A 25,814-nucleotide genomic window follows, 5' to 3' on the forward strand; every position below is an offset into this window, starting at 1 on the left:
TGAGACCCTGTTTCAAAATAAAGAATAAAAAATTGGGCAGGGGATGTACCTCGGAAGTCAAATGCCTCTGGGTTCCATTCCCAGACCTGCCAGAAAAAAAAAAAAAGAAAAAAAAAAATCTAATGCTAAAGCTGGGTGTGGTGACACAGGCTTGTAATCCCAGCATTTGGGAGGCTGAGACAGAAGGATCATGGTTTGCCAAATGCCTCAGCTACTTAGTGAGGCCTTTTGCAACCCAGTGGAAACCCTGTTTCAAAATAAAGAATAAAAAATAGAGCTGGGGGAGTAGCTCGGAGGTAGACTGCCCCTGGGTTCCATCCCAGTACTAAAAAAAAAAAAAAAAAAAAAAAAAATTCTAACGATGGTTATGAACCTGCAATCCTCTTATCTCAGCCTCCAAAGTACTGGATTACAAGTAAGCATGAGCCACTGTGTCTGGACATAATGAAATTTAACTCAGCCGTAAAAAAGAACAAAATTATGTCATTTGCAGAAAAATGGATGAAACTGCAGAGTAACATGCTAAGTGAGATAAGCCAACTAAGAAAATCAGGGTCATGTGTTTCCTTCATATGTGAAAGCTAGGGATCGCATGAAAACGAGAGACCACCCGGCATGGTGGTGCACACTTGTAATCCCAGTACTTGGGAGGCTGAGATAGGAGAATCACAGGTTCCCAGCCAGCCTTCGCGACTTAGTAAGGCCCTCCACCACTTAGTGAGACCGTGTTTCAAAATAAAAAATTAAAAAATAGAGCTGGGAGGCCAGGTATGGTGGCACAGGCTTGTAATCCCCGCGCTTGGGAGGCTGAGACAGGAGGATCGCACGGGTTCGAAGCCAGCCTCAGCTACTTAGTGAGGCTCTCAGCAACTTAGCGAGACCCTGTTTCCAAATAAAGTATAAAAAAGGTCTGGGAGTATAGCCCGGAGGTAGAAAAGCCCCTGGGTTCCACCCTCAGTACCAACCAAAAAAAAAAAAGAATAGAAAAGAGAAGAAAAAGAAAAAGTGAGACCAGTAGTAAAATGGTGGAAGGGGCCCTCAAGGGAGGAAAGGAAGGGAGAATGCAGGAAACAGACATAATATTTTACACAGCGCATAGGAGTGCATCGTTTGTGGTTCAGCATTACGTACAATTATAATACATCAATTTTTTTCAAAAGAGAGGCACTGTCCAGTTTTGGTCTCCGTGCTCCAGGTTCACCCTTACCAGGAGCCATACCTGCTTCCTCTCGAGCTCCGCCTGCATGTCTGAGTTCTGCTTCTGGAGGCTGGCAAGACTGTCCTTCAGCTCCTGGTTTTCTTTGCAAAGTTCCTTGTTTTGCTCTTCAATCTCTTCCACCTTTCCCTTAAAAAAAAAAAAATAATAATCCATAAACAGTATTCAAGTCCCTCTAGCAAAAAACTCCCATATGCCAGGATGGCAAGGGTCTGACTAATTCCCACTCACTGGAGTCACATCTGCATGCCCATAATGGAGGAGGCTCCTCAAGCTGCTCAGAACCTAGGGAAGGGTACTGCTGTATAAAAATGCAGCATTGTAGCCGGGCGTGGTGGCGCACGCTTGTAATCCCCACGCTTGGGAGGCTGAGACAGGAGGATCGCACAGGTTCAAAGCTAGCCTCAGCTACTTAGTGAGGCTTTCAGCAACTTAGCGAGACCCTATTTCCAAATAAAATATATTTAAAAAAAAAGGTCTGGGAGTATAGCCCAGAGGTAGAAAGCTACTGGGTTCCATCCCTAGTACCACCAAAAAAAAAAATTCTTTATTTTGAAACAGGGTCTCACTGAGTTGTGAAGGGCCTCACTAAGTAGCTGAGGTCTGCATACCATGATCATCTGATCTCTGCCTCCCAAATGCTGGGATTACAAGCGTGCGCCACAACACCTGGCTTATTCTTTATTTTGAAACAGGGTCTAACTAAGTTGCAGAGGCCCTCACTAAGTAGCTGAGGCTGGCTGTGAACCTGAGATCCTCTGTCTTAGTCCCCCAAGTATTGGAATTACAAGCATGGCTACCTTGCCCGGCTATTTTGGAACTCTTAATGGCATGAAGGGCTTGAGATGAGATGATTACACAGACCTTAGTGGTAACAACCAGGATGTCCTCCTCCGTTTCTGGACGGAACTGGAAAGGGATACTTGCTCCTCGGACCACACCATCATGATCAACATAGCAGAACTGGTAATACTCATCATCCTTGGGCAGATAATAAGCTGAAAACATAATATGTTTTTAGTCTAAAATAAGGTCTATTCCCAAAAATTAAAATCTGAAAGTCCTTTTATTTACCTCTAGAAAGCTCAAATTCAAAAGAATTAATTTGTCTTGGCTTATGTTTTCAACACCCTTGCCCCATGTTTTTCTCACCTTTGAATTGGACTTCCTGCTGTTTGGTCAGTTCTTTGCTTATGTCACTGGGCAGAGCCACCCACATGAAGGTATAGTACTCACGGGTTGTCTTCCATCCCACCTACAATGAAAAGAAGCACTCATCCAACATCCAAGACAGCTTGGAGAAAAAGTCAGATTTGGACTATGTCTCTTAAAAATGCTTATATTTGAATATGTTGAAAATATAATAGAATGAGTTATGACAAAATTTACTTTTTTTGTGGTACTAGGGTTGGAACCCAGGGTCTTTCTACCTCCGGGCTAGATTCCCAGACCTATTTTATACTTTATTTGGGATCAGGGTCTCACTAAGTTGCTGAGAGCCTCACTAAGTAGCTGGGGCTGGCTTCGAACCTGCATGATCCTCCTGTCTCACCTCCTAAGTACTGGCATTACAAGTGTGTGCCACCATGCCCAGCTAAAATTTATATTTTTTGACTTATGACAACTATATGTAGAAAAATGTCTGACACAACTAAAAATTAAGGTGCACATACACATTTCAAATACTAGCTTAGAAGAAAATAAGAATTGACTCTTCAATATGTAGGACATGAGCTCCAAATCTATCTCCAAGGCACACAGAGAGCTGAGAATGACTTGGCTGACTTAGTGAAAAAGTTCTAGGACTGTGAGTCTTTTTTTTTTTTTTTTTTTTTGGTGGTACTGGGGGTGGACCCAGGGGCTTTCTACTTCCGGGCTACACTCCCAGACCTATTTTATATTTTATTTGGAAACAGGGTCTCACTAAGTTGCTGAGAGCCTCATTAAGTAGCTGAGGCTGGCTTCGAACCCGTGTGATCCTCCTGTCTCAGCCTCCCAAGCGCAGGGATTACAAGCGTGCGCCACCATGCCTGGCTGGACTGTGAGTCTTGATTTGGCTTCCTTCTTACAAAGGTGTCCTCAGAATTTCTAAAGCAGAAAGCTCTTTGGACTTGCCCTCTATATTTACTTTTCCTTTACTGTGTACAGTCCAGCCTCGTCACATACCAAATTGGTTATAATACTGCATTTTTCCCCTGCCAGGAACAGTGGCACATACCTGTAATCCCAGTACTTGGGAGGCTGAGACAGGAGGATCACCAGTTCAAGGCCAGCCTCAGCAATTTATCATGGCCCTCAGCAACTTAGGGAGACTCTGTTTCAAAATAAAAAATAAAAGGGCCTGGGGTTGTTGCTCAGAGACAGAATGCCTGAGTTCAAACACTGGTGCCAGAAAAGAAAGCACATTCTGCCAGGTGTGGTAGCACACGGTTATAATCCCAGCATTTGACTGCCGGGCGTGGTGGCACCTGCTTGTAATCCCCATGCTTGGGAGGTGGAGACAGGAGGATCGCGCTGGTTGGAAGCCAGCGAGGCTCGCTGGCTTAAGAGACCCTGTTTCCACATAAAAAAAGTTAAAAAATAGGTCTGGGAGTGTAGCCCGTGGGAGTGTATCTCGGAGGTAGAAGGGCTTCCAGGAACCCCAGTACCACCAAAAAATAAATAAATAAATAAATAATAATAATAATAATAAAAATAATCCCAGCATTTGAGAGGCTGAGACAGGAGGATCGCAGTTCACAGACAGCCTCAGTTACTTAGTGAGGTTCTCTGCAACTCAGTGAGATTGTGTTTCAAAGTAAAAAATACAAAACAGGGCTCGGGGTGTAGCTTGGAGGTAGAATACCCTGGGTTACATCCCCAGATCCACACACACACAAAATTCTTCTGAGTTAGGTTGGGGGAGAGGGCTGAGATTGTTCTTCTCAGTACATGCTTAAGGAAGGCTTTTTGGTGATACAGATAACAAAAATCTGGTAGTAGTCATAATGGCATTCTCTAGGTACTGACGGCAATAAATCATACCACACAGAATACAGCACAAGATGCCTCAGAGCAGAAAGCTGGCTAAGTGGAAAATATTCTCACTGAATGTGGAGAGAGGTAAAAGATGGCTCGAATCTTATCTGGAAGATAAAAGGACACCAGAGAATAGAAAGGGAGCCATTGTGTCTTCAAAGGCAGAACACTCAGCCAATCAGAAGCAAAATTGCTTTTATTACCATATTTTGACCCTGCCTGAGCCCAGTGGGAAGAGAAAGAACTAAAAATAAATTCCATTTTTATATTATAAAATTAGAGCAGGGTTGAAAAGTCTATACCAAAAGCTCATCGGAAAATACGAGGGCATTATTTTAGAGTCTCGTTAACACACACCCCATCGCTGCAAGCATCTTAGAGCCACTGCAACCTGAAGTGATGGAGGAAGCAGTACTTTTATGGAGTCCTCATTCATATCCTGGAGTTTCTTAATGCACTGTGACCAAAATGTCATCGGGAAGGCCTACGAATTAGTGCTGCCTTGGACTAGGGAAAAAGTTTCTAGCCACTTGCAATTTCTGTCCCTGGCTCTCAGTAGCAGTCCTCGTCCCGGCTTGCCTTTGGAGCATGCGAGCTCCCCTTCTAAGGGAGGGTGAAAGCATTTAATGATGGTCAAGGAGAGCGTGGAGCACAGGATGGATTATACCTTGAAGGAAGGAAAACTGGCTCCTACCTGCTATAGCCTATTGGTGGTGGCTGTTACTATATCTACAAGTAACATGTTGTATATATTAAAAAACATTTAACTGAACACCTGCTTGGTGTCAGGGACCAGCAGTGTTAGGGGTGACCATCTGATTAAGGCTCTAATGAAAGAAAACTAGGGAGAGCTTTAGAAGTGAGAGTTGAAAAACAAACGCTTTACAGTCAACTCGTGTGTGTGTGTGTGTGTGTGTGTGTGTGTGTGTGTGTGAGAGAGAGAGAGAGAGAGAGAGAGAGAGAGAGAGAGAGAGAGAGAGAGAGAGAGAGAGAATATGAGAATCCAGGCGCTTCCTATCTCCAAGCTAAACTGTTTTATTTTGAAATTAGGCTTTGAAATGGGGTCTTGCTAGGTTATTGAGTTTTGCTATGCTGCTGAGGCTGGCCTCCAACCTGCAATTCTTCAGTCTCAGTCTTCCAAGTACTGTAGCCTGACCACCAGGCTAGTAGTCACCCAGCTTAATTTTTTTTTTTTCCAGTACTGCGGATAGAACACAGGGGCATTCTACATCCCAGCCCTATTTATTTTTTATTCCTTATTTTGAAACAGGCTCACTGAGTTGCAGAAGGCCTAAGTAGCTGAGGCTGTCTGCGAAACACGATCCTCCAGTCTCAGCCTCCCAAATGCTGGGATTACAAGCGTGTGCCACCATGCCCAGCTTCATTTTTTTTTTGTTGTTGTTGTTTTTTTTCTGGTGGTACTGGGGGTGGAACCCAGAGGCTTTCTACCTCTGGGCTATACTCCCAGATCTATTTTATATTTTATTTGGAGACAGGGTCTCACTAAGTTGCTGAGAGCCTCACTAAGTAGCTGAGACTGACTTCGAACCTGTGTGATCCTCCTGTCTCAGCCTCTCAAGCCCGGAGATTACGAACATGAGCCAGACTGTTTTAAAATAAAGAATAAGAACTGGGCGTGGTGACACACGCTTATAATCCCAGCATTTGGGAGGCTGAGAAAGGAGGATCATGGTTCGCAGATAGCCTCACCTACTTAGGCCCTCCGTAACTCAGTGAGACCTTGTTTCAAAATAAACAATAAAAATTGGACTGGGAAATCTGTGCATGGTGGTGCACGCTTGTTATCCCAGCATTCGGGAGGCTGAGACTGGAGGATCATTGATCATGGACATCCTCAGCTACTTAGTGAGGCCCTCCGAAACTCAGTGAGACCTGGTTTCAAAATATAGAATAAGCCAGGCGTGGTAGTGCATGCTTGTAATCCCCGTGCTTGGGAGGCAGAGACAGGAGGATCGCGCAGGTTTGAAGCCAGCCTTGCTGGCTTAAGAGACCCTGTTTCCAAATAAAAAAAATATAAAATAGGTCTGGGAGTGTAGCCTGGAGGTAGAAGGGTTCTATCCCCAGTACAACCAAAAAAAAAAAAAAAAAAAAAAAAAAAAGAATAAAAGAATAAAAAATAGGGCATGGGGTGTAGCTTGGAGGTGGAATGCCCCTGGGTTCCATCCCCAGACCTGAAAAAAAAAAAAAAAGAAATTGGACTGTAGGTATAGCTCGAAGGTAGAATGCCCCTGGGTTCTATCCTCAGTACTGCAGAAAAAGAAAGAGAGAGAGAGAGAGAGAGAGAGAGAGAGAGAGAGAGAGAGAGAGAGAGAGGAGGAAAAAAATAGGGCCGGGTGTAGCTCGGAGGCACAATGGCCCTGGGTTCCATCTCATACCGCAGGGGGGAAAAAAAGTCCAGTTGCTCATTAATATGAGCCACATTTTAAACCCTTACTAGCTTGTGGCTGGAGCTACTTACTGAACAGCAAAGGTGTAGCAGAAAGTTCTTGCACACAACACTGCTCATACGCTTTGCTACATATGGGGAAAAAGAAAAGCAACAGGTATCACCTTCTTTGCAAGACAGAGGACACTTCTTGAGCATCAATTCTGTGTTAGAACACTTCTCGGACTGTTGATTCAATAACTACAGTCCCTGGAGCTGCCAGGGTCCTGTTGCTTTCTACATTCCCTACCTCCTGACACCAGTCTGCTGACCTCCGGCTTCCCTTACTCCATCAACAGACTGGTCTCACAAACAAGAAAGAGGACAGTGAAAGATGTAAATAAGCAATAGTTCCTTTGCACCACAGTAAAAAATGGTGTGTGATTTCAGGATGAGCAGCACTGGCAGACAGGAGCATGACATACTCAAGTGTCAAACCAAAGGTCACTGAGCAATGTAAATTGCTTAAACTTGACCTTTATCTCTTCTCTCTGGAAATAGGAAGATTTGTCATCATGGTGTGTGTGTGTGTGTGTGTGTGTGTGTGTGTGTGTGTGTGTGTGTGTGTGTAGAAGGGAGAGTCACTATTGAGAGGGAGAATAGAATACAAAGACTAAGTTGACTGAAATTTAATTAATTAATTAATTAATTTGGTGGTACTGGGGTTCCTGGAAACCCTTCTACCTCCGGGCTACACTTCCAGACCTATTTTATATATTATATTTTAATTTGGAAACAGGGTTTCTTAAGTCAGCAAGGCTGGCTTTGAACCAGCGCGATCCTCCTGTCTCTGGCTCCCAAGCAGAGGGATTACAAGCGTGTGCCACCACGCCTGGCTGACTGAAATTTTAAAATACTATTTCTGTACTTAAACTGATAGACACTGGAAGAGGTCACTGAGGAAGCTCATAAACTTCCTATCCTTGGAAAAAGACACAATTCAGGAACAAACTTTTTGGGTGCAGGATATATAACTAGGTAACTTCTCAATCTTTCCAGACTTGTGATATTTTACTAAACCAAATTAAACACTGTACCAAGTAAGGTAAAGGTAATGTTTAAAGTCATAAAAATTACATAAGGGGTCATCCATATCAGTCAAAATCATACATGAGAGCCAGGTGTGTCAGTACTTGGGAGGCTGAAACAGGAGGACTTCAGGTTTGTAGACAGCCCAGCAATTTAGTGAGGCCCTCCACAACTCAGTGAGACCCTGTTTTCAAATTAAAAATAAAATAGGGCTGGGGGTGTAGCTTGGAGGTAGAATGCCCCTAAATTCAATCCCCAGCACCAAAAAAAATCATATATGAATATTTTGAAATATGACTACGTAAAAGCATTTCTAGTCAGCCATGGTGGCAGGCCTGTAATTCTAGTACTTGGGAGGCTGAGACAGGAGAATCGGAGGTTTGTTGCCAGCCTCAGCTGCTTAGTGAAGTCCTCCACAACTTGGTGAGACTCTTCAAAATAAAAAATAAAAAATAGGGCTGGGGTGTAGCTCAGAGGTAGAGTACCTCTGGGTTCAATCTCTAGTACCACCAAAAACAAAATCAAAAACAAACAAACAAAAATTCTATTTGGTCTTTGAAAGCATAATAAAACTCCTAGATCACACACTTTCCCATCTATTTTAGCTTGAGATTGAAACTTAAATTTAGGTGCCACAACACATATTGGTGTGTGATAAGAAAAATTCTAGGAAATTTAGTGTAGAATTTTATTTATTTATTTGTGTGTGTGTTACTGGGGATTGATCCCAAGATCATTCTGCCTCCGAGCTAATATCCTAAGCCCTATTTTTTTTTTTTTTTGGTCTTGGGGATGGGACCCAGGGGCAATCTACCTCCGAGCAATACCTCCAGCCCTATTTTTTATTCTTTATTTTGAAACGGTCTCACTGAGTTGCAAAGGGCCTCACTAAGTAGCTGAGGCTGTCCTCAAACCATGTTCCTCCCGTCTCAGCTGGGATTACAAGCGTGCGCCACCACGCCACCTCTGCTCTAAACCATATTTTTATACTTTATTTTTGAAACAAGGTCTCACTAAGTTATGGAGGGCCTCACTAAGTAGTCAAAGCTGTCCGCAAACTGCTCCCAAGTATTGGGATTACAAGTGTGTTCCCAGCTAGTGCAGAATTTTAAATTGGCCAGACATGATATATAAAGTGCTATACACAGAGAGTCACACCCTCAGCTAACTAACATTTATTCCTAGTTCTCGATCGCTTGCTATTAAATTAACCACTTACTCTAAAGATGCCAATCCAGTCCTTCCGATGGGGAGTAAAATGCTGGGTGAAGGTGTAATAGCAGGTGACATCTCCCCCAGGGACGTAGAACTTCTCCACGCTGTTAAAGATGACCTGAGAGAAGTGGCAATGATCCAGCAAGACCGTGGAGCTGGGGGGCTCTTCTACTGCCTTTTCCATGGTGGGGTCCTGTTATGAGACATGGAATAGGACGGCTCAGAAAAGGTTTTCTGAAATGCCAGAGATTTCTGGGCTCTCACCCAGGAACATTCCGTTCAAGACAATCAGGAAAAGCAAAATCCTGACCAGTACTGAGATCATGCGACTTGCTTTCTGTTTCACTTTGAGCTATTTCTTATCCATAGCTTCCTATTCTGAAAGAATTTTCAGAGAGTGTCTCAACCTCTTCACCACAGACGCCACCACCTGAACACACTCTTGCTCCTTGCTCACCTCTACTCACAGCTGCTTCCAGCTGTTTCCCTTTGTCTTTTTTTCTCAGGGGCATTCTATCTCTGAGCTACACACCCATACCCTATTTTATTTTTCATTTGAAACAGGATCGCACTAAGCTACCCAGGCTGGCATCTGACCCGACCCACCCACCATCCTCCCATCTCAGCATTCCAAGTACTGGGACTGTGTGCGACATCACACCCAGCTCTTCCTTCCCTTTCCCTCTTAAATAAACACAGCAACCTAGAGAAAGGAGCTTAAACCCATAACTTGTAAGACCTAAAATTCTAATTTTTTTTCTCATCCCAACAAGTCCCATGACTTTAGGAAAGCCAATCTCTCTGGATTTTAGCTTCTCCATTAAATCCCATTTATCCTATAATTATGGGGCCCTTCCATATATAAAATACTATGCTAGGAGCTGAATTTAGAATAATAATAGGAATATGAGATTGTGGGACATGCAATGGTAGCAAACATGGGTTCTGAAATCAGAAAGGTCATGTTCAATTTCCAGTTTCCTCACTTTCTTTGTTTTTCTTCTTTTTTGGTGGTACCGGGGATTAAACCCAGGGATATTCTGCCTCCAAGCTATGCCCCCAGCCCTGCTTCTTATTCTTTATCTTGAAACAGGCTCTCACTAAGTTGTGGAGGTCCTCACTAAGTGGCTGCGGCTGGCTGAGAACCCACGACCCTCCCGTCTCGCCTCCCAGGTAACGGGTCACAAATGTGCGCCGCACCCCGCACATTCACTGCCTTCTAAATGCCTCTGCTGGTCTAACAAGGAGTCTGATGTTCAGCCCAGGGTTTTACTAGGAAAGGAAAAAACATTACAGGTGTTCAGAGGTAAATATCACATGATGTCTTAGAAGTACAGCTGCCAGAATATGCTGGAAGACTGTATGCACAAGGCACACACACAATTAAAGTCCAGTAACTAGAAAACAAACCATTACAGTTTTTCCAGCCCTGCCCCACCCTACCTATTTCCTGGTTTCACTCTGAAATATAAGCAACCACGATTCTTTTTCCAACTCCCCAGAAATCAATTCTTTTTACACAGAAGGCAAGGAAATGTTGGGACCCTGAACTTTTCTTCAGATTAAGCTAAAGAACCAAGAAATGGCTGGCTTTCTGGTTTGCTCCAGTCTAGCCACATCCTCAACCTCAAACCTCAGAACTCTTTCCCAAAGTGGAGGGGTGAGATCACATTCCAGTGTAGTATTTCTCCTCTAATAAGCTGTTTTCCCTGTGATGAGGGTTTCTCTTGGAAGCGATGGGAAGATGGGCAGGGGGTGTCTCTGCTTGCCCACTCTTTCTCCCTACTGGTTTCTAGCAATCTTTCTTTCTTTTCTTTCTTTCTTTCTTTCTTTCTTTCTTTCTTTCTTTCTTTCTTTCTTTCTCTCTTTCTTCTCTCCTCTCTCTTCCTCTCCCTCCCCTCCCCCTCTCTTCTTTCTTTCTTTTTTTTTTACCAGGGATGGAACCCAGGCACATTTTACCTCCGGGCAACACTCCCAGCTCTATTTTTTATTCTTCTTTTTTTTTTTTTTTGGTGGTACTGGGGTTCCTGGAAGCCCTTCTACCTCCGGGCTACACTCCCAGATCTATTTTTACATTTTTTAAAATTTGGAAACAGGGTCTCCTAAGCCAGCGCGCGCAGCTGGCTTCGAACCTGCGCGATCCTCCTGTCTCTGCCTCCCAAGCGTGGGGATTACAAGCGTGCGCCACCACGCCCGGCTTTTATTCTTTATTTTGAAACAGGGTCTCACTGAGTTGCAGAGAGCCTCACTATGTAGCTGAGGCTGGCCTCGAACCACAATCCTCCTGTCTCAGCCTCCCAAATGCTGGGATTACAATGCTGTGCCACCACGCCCGGCTGGTTTCTAGCCATTCTGAGGTCAGCAAGTTCCCTTTGTCCTAAGCCTGAAGCATCAATTTATCTGAGCATATAAAATGACTTGATTTGCCCTTTGACTGTGGATCATAAAGAACACCCAGGTTAAGAGTGATTTCAGGGCCTGGCCCTCAATTCACCTAAATACCTTACTCCTAGCTCTTTTCCTTGTAACACCATCACCACTGTATAAAATGACACGATGCCTGGCAGAAAGTAGCTACTACTTAAGTATTTGTTAAGTAAATGAATGAATGCTGGGCGTGGTGGCGCAAGCTTGTAATCCCAGCATTTGGGAGACTGAGACAGGAAGATCATGGTTTGTGGCCTGCCTCAGCTACTTAGTGAGACCCTTTGCAACTCAGTGAGACCCTGCTTCAAAATAAAGAATGAAAAGTAGGGCTGAGGGTGTTTCTCAGAGGTAGAATGCCCCTGGGTTCTAGTTCCAGTACTGCAATAAATAAATAAATAAATAAATAAATAAATAAATAAGCAAACAAACAAGATATGCATGTCATTCATGAAATAGTAAAAAAGGAAAGGATGGTCTATAGGTAAATCATGTTAAAGGTAGGCTGGGAATATAGCTCAGTGGCAGAGAGAGCACTTGCCTAGCATTTGCAAGGATCTGGCTTTGATCTCCAGCACTGCAAAACATAAAATAATAACAATGATATAATAATATTCAGGGTGGAGCTAAGAGTTCTTTTGAAAGCCTTACTCTTCATTTTTTTGAATACCCTTAGAAAAGCTACTATTTCTCAGCTTTCTCTTGCCTACAGGTTGAAATGATGATAATTCCAAGTGAAATGTTAATTTCTGGTGTGACTGGTTCAGGTGGCATGGTGCTAAAAAAAACAAAGGCACAGATTTGATTTCCTTAAGAACTCATCAGATTCACACTTTAATACCTACCCCTCAACACACTCAAATTTTGAAAAGCTATTTACAAGTGGATGCTTCTCTGAAAGGCAAGACCTGCTGAGACTATTGGTGGCTTATTACAGTCTTTTTTCTCACTAGACAACAACCAACTTAGCTCATGAACAGAAGAGCGGAGAAAGGACGGGGAGGTGCACACACACACACACACACACACACACACACACACACACACACACTAACATATACGTAAAATAACACTAGAGAGCTCGTGTTCTGAGGTTTGAGTACACAGTATAAGGAAATTCTATCTCTCTTCAATGACTTGAAAACCTAATCATCTGTCTGGAAAAGCCAACAGCTTTGTTTCCTCGCTTATCAAAAATGTAAGAGACTCCAGGAAGTTTCTCATTTCAGAGATCTCATCATGTTCCCTATCTGGCCCTCTGGGTACTCAGAACTCAACTACTCTATTCTTTTTGTTTTGAGACAGGGTCCAGCAAAATCGCTCAGGTTGACCTAGAACTTGCAATCCTCCTGGCTCAGTCTCTCAAGTAGCTGCGATTACAAATACATGCCACCACACCTGGCACAGAACTCAACCATTCTTAAAATAAAGGTTACAATTCTCTGCCATGACTTGGGAAGGGTTGAGGAAGAAGGTGGGTTAGAAAACACAGTGGCTTTTCCCCCTTTTTTTGTGATACTGAGGATTGAACCCAGGAGCATTCTACATTCAAATATACCCCTAACCTGGTTTTATTTCTTATAAAGAAACAGTCTTGCTAGGTGGATAAAAGTCTGACTGCTTGCAGAGGTTGTCCTTGAACCTTCAATCCTCCAGTCTCAGCCTCTCAAGTACTGGGATTTCGGGTGTGTGCCACCACACCCAGCTCTCCACCAAAGCTGAGGACAGAAAGGGTCAAGGCAAACCCTGAACATTCTGAACATGGTCAGTGAGGAAGTACTCCAACTTTTCCTGAAGGGAAGGTATCTATTGATTTTTGTTTTGTTTTGTTTTGTCTTTCTACTGGTAATTGAACCTGGGGGCATTTTATCTCTGAGCTATACCCCCAGCCCTATTTATTTATTTATTTATTTTATTTTTTGTGGCACTGGGGGTGGAACCCAGGGGTTTTTCTACCTCCAGGCTCTACTCCTAAGCCTATTTTACACTTTATTTGGAAACAGGGTCTCACTAAGTTGTTGAGAGCCTCACTAAGTAGCTGAGGCTGGCTTCGAACCTGTGAGATTCTCCTGTCTCAGCCTCCCAAACCCTGGGATTACAAGCGTGAGCCATTATGCCCAGCTTTTTTTTTTTTTTTTTAATTTTAAAACAGGGTCTTAGCTGGGTGTGGTGGCACATGCTTGTAATTCCAGCATTCGGGAGGCTGAGACAGGAGGATCGTGGTTTGAGAACAGCCTCAGCTACTTAGTGAGGCCCTCTGCAACTTAATGAGACCGTTTCAAAATAAAGAATAAAAAATAGGGCTGGGAGTGTAGCTTGGAGGTAGAATGCCCGTGGGCTCCATCCCCAGTACCACACATAATAATAATAACAACAATAATAATAATAATAATAAATAAATAAAACAGGGTCTTAAACAAGGCATGGTGGTGCACCCTTGTAATCCCAGTACTTGAAAGGCTGGGATAGGAGAATGGCAGATTGTAGCCAGCCTCAGAAACTACTTAGAGAGGCCCTATGCAACTTAGTGGGACCCTGTTTCAAAATAAAGAATAAAAAATATGGCTGGGGGTGTAGCTCGGAAGTAAAATATCCCTGGGTTCATTTCCCAGTACCATAAATAAATAAATAAACAAACAAACAAATAAATAGAAATAAAGCTTGGCATGGTGGCGGACACTTGTAAAACCAGCATTTGGGAGGCTGAAACAGGAGGAGCATGGTTCGCAGACAGCCTCAGCTACTACTTAGTGAGGCCCTTTGCAACTCAGTGAGACCCTGTTTCAAAATAAATAATAAAAAAATATAGGGCTGGGGGTGTCGCTCGGAGGTAGAACGCCCTGAGGTTCCAACAACAGCACCACAAAATAAATAAATACTTAAATAAATAAATAATAAAAACAAGGTCTTGGCAAGTTGCTGAGGCTAACCTCAAACCTGTGATCCCGTCTTAAAGCCTTTTCTTCTTCCCAGAGGCAAAATTCCCTGGAAGACATGGGCTTCACCAATGGCTTGTGAAATTATCTGACAAAACAATTTGTAAATGAGTTTGTGGAGGAAGACTAGAGGGAAGTGGTCTGGGGGATATGGAAGGAAAATTGTAATTATTTATGCATCAACCTCCCCCTCCTTAAACCATTTGCCTCACTGTAGGACCTTTCTGTCATCTGCTTCTAATTCTGGTAATAATTCATAGAGACAAGGAAGAGAAGAAATCTAAGAAGAGCAAAAGTTAAATTTAGAAGCCCAGAGAGCTCCTGAGTCATAAAAAAGGAGTGGGATATATTAAGTCTCCTAGAATTATGGAATGGTAGTCTACCTCATTCCCTACTCCTATCCCCTAACCAAAGTCTGGCCACATAGAGAGTGACCAAGGAAAACAAAAAGGAATTTTTAAAAACAAAATCATCAGCCGGGCTTGGTGGCGCATGCTTGTAATCCCAGTATTTGGGAGGCTGAGACAGAAGGATCCAGGTTTGCGACCAGCTTCAGCTACAGTGAGACCCTGTTTCAAAATAAAGAATAAAAAATAGAGAGCCGGGCGTGGTGGCGCACACTTGTAATCCCCGTGCTTGGGAGGCTGAGACAGGAGAATGGAGCAGATGTGAAGCCAGCCTCAGCTATTTAGTGAGGCTCTCAGCAACTTAGTGAGACCCTGTTTCCAAATAAAATATAAAATTGGTCTGGGAGTATAGCCCGGAGGTAGAAAGCCTCTGGGTTCCACCCCAGTACCACACACACACACACACAAAAAAAAAAAATAATAATAAGGCTGGGGTTGTAGCTCAGAGGTAGAATGCCCTGAGTTCCATCCCCAGTACCTTAGAAAATAAATAATAAATAAATAAATAAATAAAACAAAATCATCAAGCCGGGCATGGTGGCGCATGTTTGTAATCCCAGCATTCAGGAGTCTGAGACGGGAGGATCACAGTATCACGGTTCGCGGATAGCCTCAACTACTTAGTGAGGCCCTCCGCAACTTAGTGAGACCCTGTCTCAAAATAAAGAATAAAAACAGGGTTGGGGGTGTAGCTCGGAGGTCAAATGCCCCTGGGTTCCATCCCTAGACTGGCAAAAAAAAAAAAGAAAAAAAATCATCAAACAAGAGCCGGGTGTGGTGGTACAGGCCTATAATCTGAGTACTTGGGAAGTTGAGACAGAAGGATAGCAAGCTTAAGGCCAGCTTCAGCAATTTAGTGAGGCCCTGTCTCAAAATAATAAATAAAATAGGCTAGGAGTGTAGCTCAGAGGCAGAATGCCCCTGGCCCATTGCCTCTCCTCCCCTGGCACACACAAAATCATCAAGCATGAGAAAATAGCATAGATTTCAAAAACTGTCAGAGGTACTTTACTGGCCTCAGACAAGGTTGCTAGCTCCCCTCCCCCCAGCATGGTTACCAAAAGGATTAGGGCCCCCAGGGGAGCTAGCAATAATAGGAATGTATTTTAAAACAAGTCCCCTAAACTGGCTCCTGGCTCCTAAGAAAATCTGACATGTTTTCATCTAATGAGCTCTTTAAGCCTAATATACTACTCCCAGGACTGTTTCACGAGGGCATAGATCCTCTCATCCTGAAGCAAGGCAACAGCAGGCAGATCTACTTCTTTCTGAGTGACTCAAACGACCCTGATAGACTTAGCAGGAAGAATTTAAAATGCCCAACACTTTTTTTTCTCTTTAGTACTGGGAATTGAACCCAAAAGAGTTCTACCTCTGAGCTACACCCCCACCCTATTTTTTTATTTTTACTGTGAAACAGGGTCTAAGTTGCTACGGGCCTAAGTTGCTGAGGCTGGCTATGAATACTGAATTCCAGTATTCTCCCAAATACTGGAATTACAGGTGTGCACACCACTTTTGGCCACGATTCTTTTTTTTTTTTTTTTTTTTTTTGGTGGTACTGAGGTTCCTGGAAACCCTTCTACCTCCGGGCTACTCTCCCAGACCTATTTTTTATATTTTTTATTTGGAAACAGGGTCTCTTAAGCCAGCGCATCTGGCTTCGAACCCGCGCAATCCTCCTGTCTCCGCCTCCCAAGTGTGGGGATTACAAGCGTGCGTCACCACGCCCAGCCACCACGATTCTTTATTAGTCTTTTATACCAGTGAGTACATGTTTCAAGAGAAACAGAGACTTTATGTAGCTTCTCTGGATTAGTTCACAGAAGGAAATCAAAGCCATCCACAACAAAGAGACATGCAAATCAATTCAAACCCAAATTTGAGCAGGCATGATGGTGAAGCAAACTTTTTTTTTTTTACAGGTCTGGGGATGGAACCCAGGGGAATTCTACCTCTGAGCTATATCCCCTGCCCTACTTTTTATTATTTATTTTTTATTTTTGTGGTACTGGGGTTCCTGGAAGCCCTTCTACCTCCGGGCTGTACTCCCAGACCTATTTTTTATCTTTTTATTTGGAAACGGGGTCTCTTAAGCCAGCGCGGCTGGCTTCGAACCTGCGCGATCCTCCTGTCTCCGCCTCACAAGCATGGGGATTACAAGCATGCGCCAACACGCCGGGCTTATTCTTTATTTTGAAACTGGGTCTCACTGAATTGCAAAGGGCCTCACTAAGTAGCTGAGGCTGTCTGCAAACTGAAATCCTGTCTCAGCCTCCCAAATGCTGGGATTACAAGCATGCGCCACCACGCCGCCCTGCTTGAAGCAAACTTCTAATCCCAGTTCTTGGGAGTCAGAAACAGGAGGATCAGGGGTTCTCAGCCAGCCTCAGCAATTTAGTGAGGCTCTCGGCAACTTAGAGAGACCTTGTTTCAAAATAAAAAATAAAATAGGGCTGGGATTGTAGCTCGGAGGTAGAGTGCCCCTGGGTTCAGTCCTCAATACTGCAAAAACAACCACCCATATTTAACCAATCCCAAATTTATTCTAATTCTTCTACCCCTCTGCTTATTTTACTTAGAAAACTACCAACAGTATGCACAATAACTGCCTCGAATCCCATTCCTCTCTGGCCCTGGTGGATGCTTACATGTCTACCTTGAGCGAGCACTAGCAGTGGACACCACCGTCCCTGAGACACGTAGGAAAAGCAAAAACACACTTGCCGTTCCTCAGGTGATTGAGCTTCTTGCTCTAGTGCACATTTTCCAAGTTCATTCTAGTTCCTGGCCTAAAATGTTTTAGTTTTTTTTTAAATGGTACTGGGGATTGAACCCAGGGGTTTTCTACCTTTGAGCTCCACCCCCAGCCTGATTTTTATTCTTTATTTTGAAACAGGGTCTAAGTTGCAGAGGGCATCACAAGTTGCTGAGGCAGGCCGTGAACCTGTGATCCTCCTGTCTCAGCCTCCCAAGTACTGGGATTCCAAGCATGTGCCACCACACCCAGCTTTAGAAAACTTTTAAACCCCTAGAGGCCTTTAAGACTACTCATCAACAACTGTTTGAATTGGCTGTCCAGCCTATTGCAAGCAAGCCATCGTACCACATCACCACTGTGCCAGCAGTACTAGGGGAAACGCAGAAAAAAACAGTTCTGGGGCCGAGATGCAGGCAACCAGAAAAATCTGAGAAAAGCTTACTGAGTCTATCCACTCTTTTTTTTTTTTTTCCTTCTTCCTCTTTTTTCTTAAACTGGGGATTGATCCCAGGACATTCTGCCTCTGAGCTACATTCACCAGCCCTAAAATTCTTTTTTTTAATTTCAAAACAGGGCCTGGCTGAATTGCTGAGGCTAATCCTGTCTCATCCTCCCAAGTACTGACATTACAGGTGTGCCTGGCTCCCACTTCTTTCTGGAAAGAGGTGATTCTACCATGTCATGTCACAGTAACACAGGAGTGTCTGAAAAATAGTATAAAGGGGACTAGGCCAAGAGTCAAAGGACCCGGGTTCCTGTTTTAGTTCTATCATTAACTAGCTTGAAATCTTGGTCCAGTCACATTATCTTTTTAGGCCTCAGTTTCTTCACAAAGTAAAATGCATGGATCAGGCTAGGAAGACTCCAAGGACCTTTTTAGCTATAAAGATGATCCTATGTAAAACAAAAAGAAAGTGAGAGTTCACTGTATTATCTTTTTTTTTATCTAAGAAAATAAGGAAGCATGATACTATGTTAGCAAGTACAGACACATTTTTTTTACGAGTCCAGATGCAACTTGAAAGAATATGACTTGTTAGTGCCAAGTACCGCAGGATTAGGCTTCCCTTTTCAAGGTCCTTTCTACACCACAGCTGTCATGTCTGTCAAAGGATAGAGTTTCAAAGCCTGGGGAAAATACCTGGGAAAGTGAGCCTGCTAGGTACTCCTAAATCATGTGTTTTACACAAGCCCCATAGGCCTACTACATAAAGTCATTTGTTACACGGTTTGTGCAAACCAGCTGATAGGAGATGTATCGACCTTATTATTCTACTCAGCCCCAACCACGGCCACTTGTTGACCTGTATCTGCAGCAAACACTCTAAGTGACAGAAGGAAAAAGTTAACATGTCCGGGTGGGGTTGAAATCATGTGTGAGTGGAAACATTAGCCCCCAAACGAATCGGGTGGCTGTGGAGAGAAGAAAAGAAGCGGGTCACTCCACCTCCTCCTCCTCGGTTGCCTAGAACGTCCTACACTGCAGGGCGCAAATGAAAAGGGGTTGCAGGTGCCAATCCTGTGCGCAGAAGGGGAAACTGAGGACCAAAGTAAAAGTAACTCGTCCAGGGTGACGAGGCAGGGTCCCACGGCGGGGATGTAGGGTGAAGCAAGGCTAAGGGGTTCCCAAGGCCCCAGCACCGCGGGCGGCCGAGGGGCACGGCGCCAGGACGCCTCGCGGGCGGCAGGAGTGCCTCTGCCCCGGCCTCGGCCCTGCAGCCCTGCCCGGCTCGGGAGGAACCTGCCCCTGACCTCTCAGGCCGCGACGGTGGACTGCGGTGAAAGCCGAAACCGGCTGCACCTCTACCCGCCCCGGGCCCTCTCCCAGGACCAGAAGTCTGAATTTGGGGAACCCGAGGGCCCGACTGCCCCGTTTCACTTCAGGGACTCACCGGGGGCAGCAGCCGGCTGCGGCACAACAGCGACAGGGCTGGGAAAGGGGCGGGGGCGGGGCCGAGAGCGCGAGGGCGCGTCGGGCCGTCATGGCCACGCCCACTACGCCGCAAGGGCCGGCTTGGCTCCGCCCATGCGTCACAAGGACTGGCCCGGCCCCGCCTGTTACGTCACAACGGCCAGTAAGCCCCGCCCCGCCGCGGGGCGCCTTGGGACTTGGAGTGCTCGGTTACCCGCTCCCGGAAGTCGGCTGCTCTCAGGCTTTGGCGGTCTGGAGCCGAGATCTCACTCCAAGGGACCTATTGAGCGAGCTGTTTACTTTTATTGTTGTTGTTATTATTAATATTATTATTATTTATTTTGAACCTAGGGATGGGACCCAGGGGCACTCTATATCTGAGCTACCACCCCCAGCCCTTTTAATGTACTTATTTTTTTGGTACTGGGGATGGAACCCTGGGGCATTCTACCTCCGAGCTACACCCCAGGCCTATTATTTATTTCTGTATGTATGTATTTATTTTTGCGTGTCTGGGGATGGAACCCAGGGGCATTCGACCTCCGAACTACACCCCTATTCTATTTTTTATTATTTATTTATTTATATATTTGTTTTGCGGGCCTGGGGATGGAACCCAGGGGCATTTGACCTCCGAGCTACACCCCCTGCCTCATTTTTTATTCTTTATTTTAAAACCAGGTCTCACTGAGTTGCAGAGGGCCTCACTAAGTTGCTGAGGCTGTCTGAGAACCGCCATCCTCCAGTCTCAGCCTCCCGGATGCTGGGATTATTGTTTATTTTGAAACAGGGTCTCACTGAGTTGCAAAGGGCCTCGATCCTCCAGTCTCAGTCTCCCAAATGCTGGGATTACAAGCGCGCACCACCACACCGGGCTATTTTTTATTCTTTATGTTCAAACGGGGTCTCAACTGAGTTGCAGAGGGCCTCACTAAGTAGCTGAGAATGGCTGCGAACCGTGGTCATCTTGTCTCAGCCTCCCAAATGCTGGGATTACAAGTGTCCTCCACCATGCCTTTTTATTTATTTTTGTGGTGCTGGGGATTGAATCAGAGGCATTCTATCTCTGAGCTACATGCCCAGCCCTAGTTTATCTTTTATTTGGATATAGGGTCTCTCCAAGTTGCTGTAGCTGTCTTGTGATAAGTTGGGTCCTGCACTCGTGTGACTTTGCCTCACATGACCTCTAGGGCAAGGGAGGGGCTGAAACCCCTGCGAGAATTGGGCGTTCCTGTGAGTAAACCCCCATCTCACGAGATGCCCGGTCTAGCTTCGGACAGGTGCGAGGGCCCCACGGTGCCTCCCCCTGATCCCCGGGAGAGCCGTGCCATTAAAACTTTACATGCCATGTGTACCGGACCCCTCTCGTGTTGTTCACACTCCGCCGTACTCATTTATTTTTTATTTTACTAGCATAATTTTTTATTTTACTTATCATCTTGGAACCTGCGATCCTTCTCTCTCAGCCTTCCAAGTACTGGGATTTACAGACATGTGCCTTACTGTCCAAGTTAATTATTTTTATTTTGCAACAGGATCCCGCTAAATTGCTGAGGCTGGCCTTGAACCTGAGATCCTCCTGCCTCAGCCTTCCAAGTACTGGGATTACAGGTATACCCTGGGCTTTATTTATTTAACCTACATTCAGTCCTGACCAAGAACGCTCCTTACCAGTCAGGCTTGCTGGCACATGCTTATAATCCTAGTACTTGGGAGCTGAGACAGGAGGATCCCAGGTTCACTGCCAGTAACTTAGTGAGGCTATCTGCAACTTAGTGAGAACCAGCTTCAAAATAAATAAAACAGGGCTGTAGGGGTAGTTTGGAGGTAGAATCCCCCTGGGTTCCATCTCTAGTATTACACACACAAAAGGAAGCTCCGGGCTATGGAGAGATTGTCTTCATTTTCCCTACTTTGATTTAGCACTTTACTAAGAGTTCTATAGAGGAGACTAATTGAGCAAGCCTTATGCTTGCATTGTGGCACATGACTGTAATCCCAGTACTTGGGATGCTGAGTCAGGGAAGATCAAAGATTCAAGGACAACCTCAGCAAGTAGTGAGACTTTCATCAACCTAGCAAGGCCCTGTTTCCTAGTAATAAAAAATAGACCTAGAGGTATAGCTCAGAGGTAGAGTGTCCCTGGATTCAATCCCCAGTGCTGCAAAAAATAAAATTAGAGTCGGGCGTGGTGGCGCACACTTTATAATCCTAGTTCTTGGTGTTACGGTGAAATATGTTGCAGTGTGGGAATGTTTTGGTTTTGGGGAAACTGTCCCCGAGGACCCCTGTTAGGGTTCCGGACACAATTTCCCTCAAAACACACAAACAAAAACAAAAACAGAAAAACCGTGGGTTCTTGTCCTGAGCTAATGATAAGTATACATAGCTTGGACACTTGCTGAAGATTTAAAGAAGTTTATTAAAAAGATAGAAATAGCCGGGCGTGGTGGCGCACGCTTGTAATCCCCGTGCTTGGGAGGCAGAGACAGGAGGATCGCACAGGTTCGAAGCCAGCCGCGCGCGCTGGCTTAGGAGACCCTGTTTCCAAATATAAAAAATGTAAAAAGAGGTCTGGGAGTGTAGCCCGGAGGTAGAAGGACTTCCAGGAACCCCAGTACCACCAAAAAAAAAAAAAAAAAAAAAATATATATATATATATATATATATATATATATATATATATATATATATATACAGAAGATAGTTACAGCCCTGTGCAAATGGGCATGGGGGGCATGATTTGAGCCAATTCACTACCCAAAGATACAGCTCGTGGACCGGATTTTTTATACCCATGACCTCCATCTTGTTTATGTAATTCTGACGTAGTAAACGTCCCTGTAAGGTACCTCCCCCAGCAAGGTGTGGCAAGGGGTCTTCTTTCATGAAGGTCGACCCCTCCTCCCATCCTAGCTAGCTTATCTAATCATGTAGATCTGTCTTTAGACAGAGAAAGGCCTAGTTCCCCTTTCCTATTGACTTGCTAATTACTTTTAACCAAGTCAATCTAAGTTTCAATAGCTGTTTGCTTCCTGACCAAAGCCAAGCCTTTCTCTCTCCAGGTCTGCCATTTTGACACAATTATTTCTGAAATATATCTATTAATAATTAGAGCTTTCTCAAATCTTCCTAAGCCATTCCCAATACTGGTACATTGGGAGGCTGAGACAGGAGGATTGTTCACTAAGTAGCCTCAGCTACTTAGTGAGGCTCTCAGCAACTTAGTGAGACCTTGTTTCCAAATAAAATATAAAATAGGTCTGAGAGTGTAGCCCAGAGGTAGAAAGCCCCTGGGTTCCATCCCCAGTACCATAAATAAATAAATAAATAAATAAATAAATAGGGCTGGGGATGTAGCTCAGAGTATAATTTCCTGGATTCAACCCCCAGTATCTCAAACACAGAGAAGTACGAGAGAGAGAAAGAGGAGGAGGAAGAGGAGGGAGAAGAATTATTTATAGAAAGGAAATACTAAAACAAAGTGATAAGTAAAATAAAAAATTAATGCGAGTAAAATAAAAATAATGTGAGTACGGCGGAGTGTGAAAAACACGAGAGAGGTCTGGTACACATGGCATGTAAAGTTTTAATGGCACGGCTCTCCCGGGGATCAGGGCAAGGCACTGTGGGGCCCGCGTGCCTGTCCGAAGCTTGAGGATGCGGGCTCTCCTTTTCAAGGTATGCATCTCGCGAGATGGGGGTTTACTCGCAGGAACGTCCAATTCTCGCGGGGGTTTCAGCCCCTCCCTTGCCCTGCAGAGGTCATGTGACACAAAGTCACATGAGTGCAGGACCCAACTTATCATCCCGGCCTTTTGATGGTAGGGATAACGGATGACAATTGGACCCTCTAGTTTCTTCCTGCTGTCAAGGGGCGTCGTCAGGGGCCCCAGGCCGGGAGGAGTCGGGAGTCCAGTCCCCCAGAAGCGGGTGCAGGTGGGTGCATAGCTGCAGTGGGAATTGGAGGTTACCCTGGACAGCTTAGTGATGTTCGCTTGAGGAGGCTTGAACAGGCAAGGGCTATTAAAGAAAAAAACAAATCATGAGATTGAGCAGGCGACCAAAAAGGAGACTGGCTTACTCAGTACCTGGAGAGCTACCCTGAGCTGGCAAAGAGGATGGAGGTTGAGGGATCCAGGAGCCATCAGTCTTCAGCCAGGCTGAGTAGGGCCAGCGGCGGGGCCTGGTCTGGAAAGGTGCTCCCCCTGTGTTGAGGCACCTGGGGCTCATTCTTTTCCAAGGGCACTGTTCCAGTGGCCCTCCTGGCCACACGCCAGGCACAGTCTGATTGGTGGGCGTGGCTTCGCCCCACTTCAGGCAGGCTCCTGGAGGTAGTCGTCGTTGCAGTCCTCCACACCTAGGTGGCACTCCAGAGGGCTGAGCCGCCACCGGCAGCCTGAAGGGCAGCTACCAGGGATCTGCTATTTGGCAAAGTCGGAGTGTACGCTCCATCTCCGCCTGTTTCTCTCTGGAATTAAAACTTTAGATTCCATGTTAAGGTTCTGTCAGCTGCGACGGACCTACACTCACACACAAAGAGTGCGTCCCGGGGCGGGTGTCCAGTAAGAATGGCAACGCAGACTCCCCACGGGCAGAGGGTGTCGCCCCAGCCCCGGCCTGGCGTTTCCTGCAGCACCTAGGGCGCACCCAAGCGGGCCGGAAAGGGAGCCAGAAGCCAAGCGCATTTAAGACCTTGCGGAGCGGCCGGGCAGCCGCCCAACAAAATTGTAGTCTTGTGGGGGCCAAGATGGCGACTGTGATGTCACCAGGCAGCGACTGCGCCCCATCACAAAATGGCGGCTGGTGGGAAAATAAATGGCAGCTCATAGGGGAGAGCATTTGGAGGGACACCAGACCGCTTAGAAAAGTTCCTAACTATTCCTGGGCCACCGCAACCCATTTCCCAACTCGTATCAAGGCAAACAGGCTCTCAGGGCATCTGCTAGTATAAAGGTTCGACTCCCCATAATTGGTTTGCGGGCAGAAACGAAGAACAGGAAGTGGGCGTCCCTGATTTCCCTGCTCAATCGTTCAGAAACAGAGGTTAAGAGATAGAGAAGAACGTCTTCATCCCTTCTCAAAACCGGAGGATGACCTGGTCATCCGGAGGGTGGTCCCAGTGGACCGGGGGACAATGGGTCACCAAGCGCTTGGATTTTGGGGTCCCAGTGGACCGGAAGACCCAAGTCCAGAACCCGCTAACCAAGGGAAGGAGGCAGTTTACCGGAGTGAAGCATTGCCGGCCAGTGCTGGCTGCAACAGAAGCGCTGAGAAGCTGCTGGGGGCGCAGTGGAGCTGGGGCGCGTGGATGCCGGTGGCTGGTGTGGACGGCACTGGCGGCTGGCGCAGGCGGGATCAAACGGTGGCACGCAGGCGGCATGGCTTGCTGGGTTTGCGGCGTAGAGACAAACTGGCTTCCAGGCATGCAGCAGTCGCTGAGGCTGGGCCCCGAGGAGCACCGCCAGTGAGCCTGGCTTGGGCGGGCGAAACAGAGCAGCAGCAGCAAGTAGAGCTATGCCTGGCGCGGGTGACTGTGACGGACACCGAAGCCGGCTGTGCGCCGCCCAATGAGCCTGGCTCGGGGCGGGCGGGGCAAATTGGCCAGAGGTCCCGGTGGTGACTGGAGCGCCGAGCTGGAACAGCAGTTTTAGGAGGTCCAAGCAGCAGGCAGAGGTCCTGGCCCGTGCAGGAGGTCGGCAAGCAGAGCAGGTGCCAGCATCACCCAAGGAGCCTGGCTCCGGGCGGGTGGAACTGGCAGCCTGGTGGCCGGCGGAGCCTGCACACCCCGGCAGTGGTGGCTGCGGCCGCGGTGGCAGTGGAAGATGGCCGTCGGCACTCCAGAAGAGAGCACGTAGGCAGGAAAAGATGGCCACTGGCTCTCAGCAGAGCGCAGGGCCGGAATGATGGCCGCAGACTCTCAGCAGAGTGCGGGATCAGAAAGATGGCCACCGGCTCTCAGCAGAGCGCGGGGCCGGAAAGATGGCCACCGGCTCTCAGCAGAGCGCGGGGCCGAAAAGATGGCCACCGGCTCTCAGCAGAGCGCGGGGCCGAAAAGATGGCCGCGAGCTCTCAGCAGAGCGCGGGGCCGGAAAGATGGCCACCGGCTCTCAGCAGAGCGCGGGGCCGGAAAGATGGCCGCGAGCTCTCAGCAGAGCTCGGGGCTGGAAAGATGGCCGCGGACTCTCAGCAGAGCCCGGGGCGGGAAGAAGGCCGCCGGCTCTCCTGGAGAGCGTGGGGCTGGGGAAGAAGGCTTACGGTCCGGGCAGGCACGGGGCGGCAGCGGCGGCAGTGGTGGGAGCAACGCCTGCAAGCGGAGCGCTGGTGTGGGACCTCACAGTTGAGCTGCTGGCGGGTCGGAGAGTCCGGGGCTCAAAAAGAGAGTAAAAATAAAAAGAGAAAACAGAAAAAAAAAGGAAAAAAATGGGGAGGGACCCAAGAGTTCTCCCG

At 46.2% G+C, this 25,814-nt stretch overlaps 1 protein-coding gene across 1 annotated transcript in view; it reads right to left on the reverse strand.

The window, feature by feature from the left end:
• CALCOCO2 (calcium binding and coiled-coil domain 2) overlaps positions 1 to 19,379 on the reverse strand; it is a 39,074-nt gene extending 19,695 nt beyond the window's left edge. The window contains exons 1-5 of the mRNA XM_080713721.1: positions 19,345 to 19,379; positions 8,929 to 9,117; positions 2,369 to 2,471; positions 2,081 to 2,214; positions 1,220 to 1,345 (exon numbers count right to left, since the gene is read on the reverse strand). Coding sequence (XP_080569847.1) covers positions 1,220 to 1,345; positions 2,081 to 2,214; positions 2,369 to 2,471; positions 8,929 to 9,108 — 543 coding nt within the window. The 5' untranslated portion in view covers positions 9,109 to 9,117; positions 19,345 to 19,379. The remainder of the gene's footprint in view (positions 1 to 1,219; positions 1,346 to 2,080; positions 2,215 to 2,368; positions 2,472 to 8,928; positions 9,118 to 19,344) is intronic.
• Positions 19,380 to 25,814: the final 6,435 nt, after the last annotated feature.

The sequence above is a fragment of the Muscardinus avellanarius genome, assembly GCF_963383645.1.
Source record: "Muscardinus avellanarius genome assembly, chromosome: 16".
Taxonomy (NCBI): domain Eukaryota; kingdom Metazoa; phylum Chordata; class Mammalia; order Rodentia; family Gliridae; genus Muscardinus; species Muscardinus avellanarius.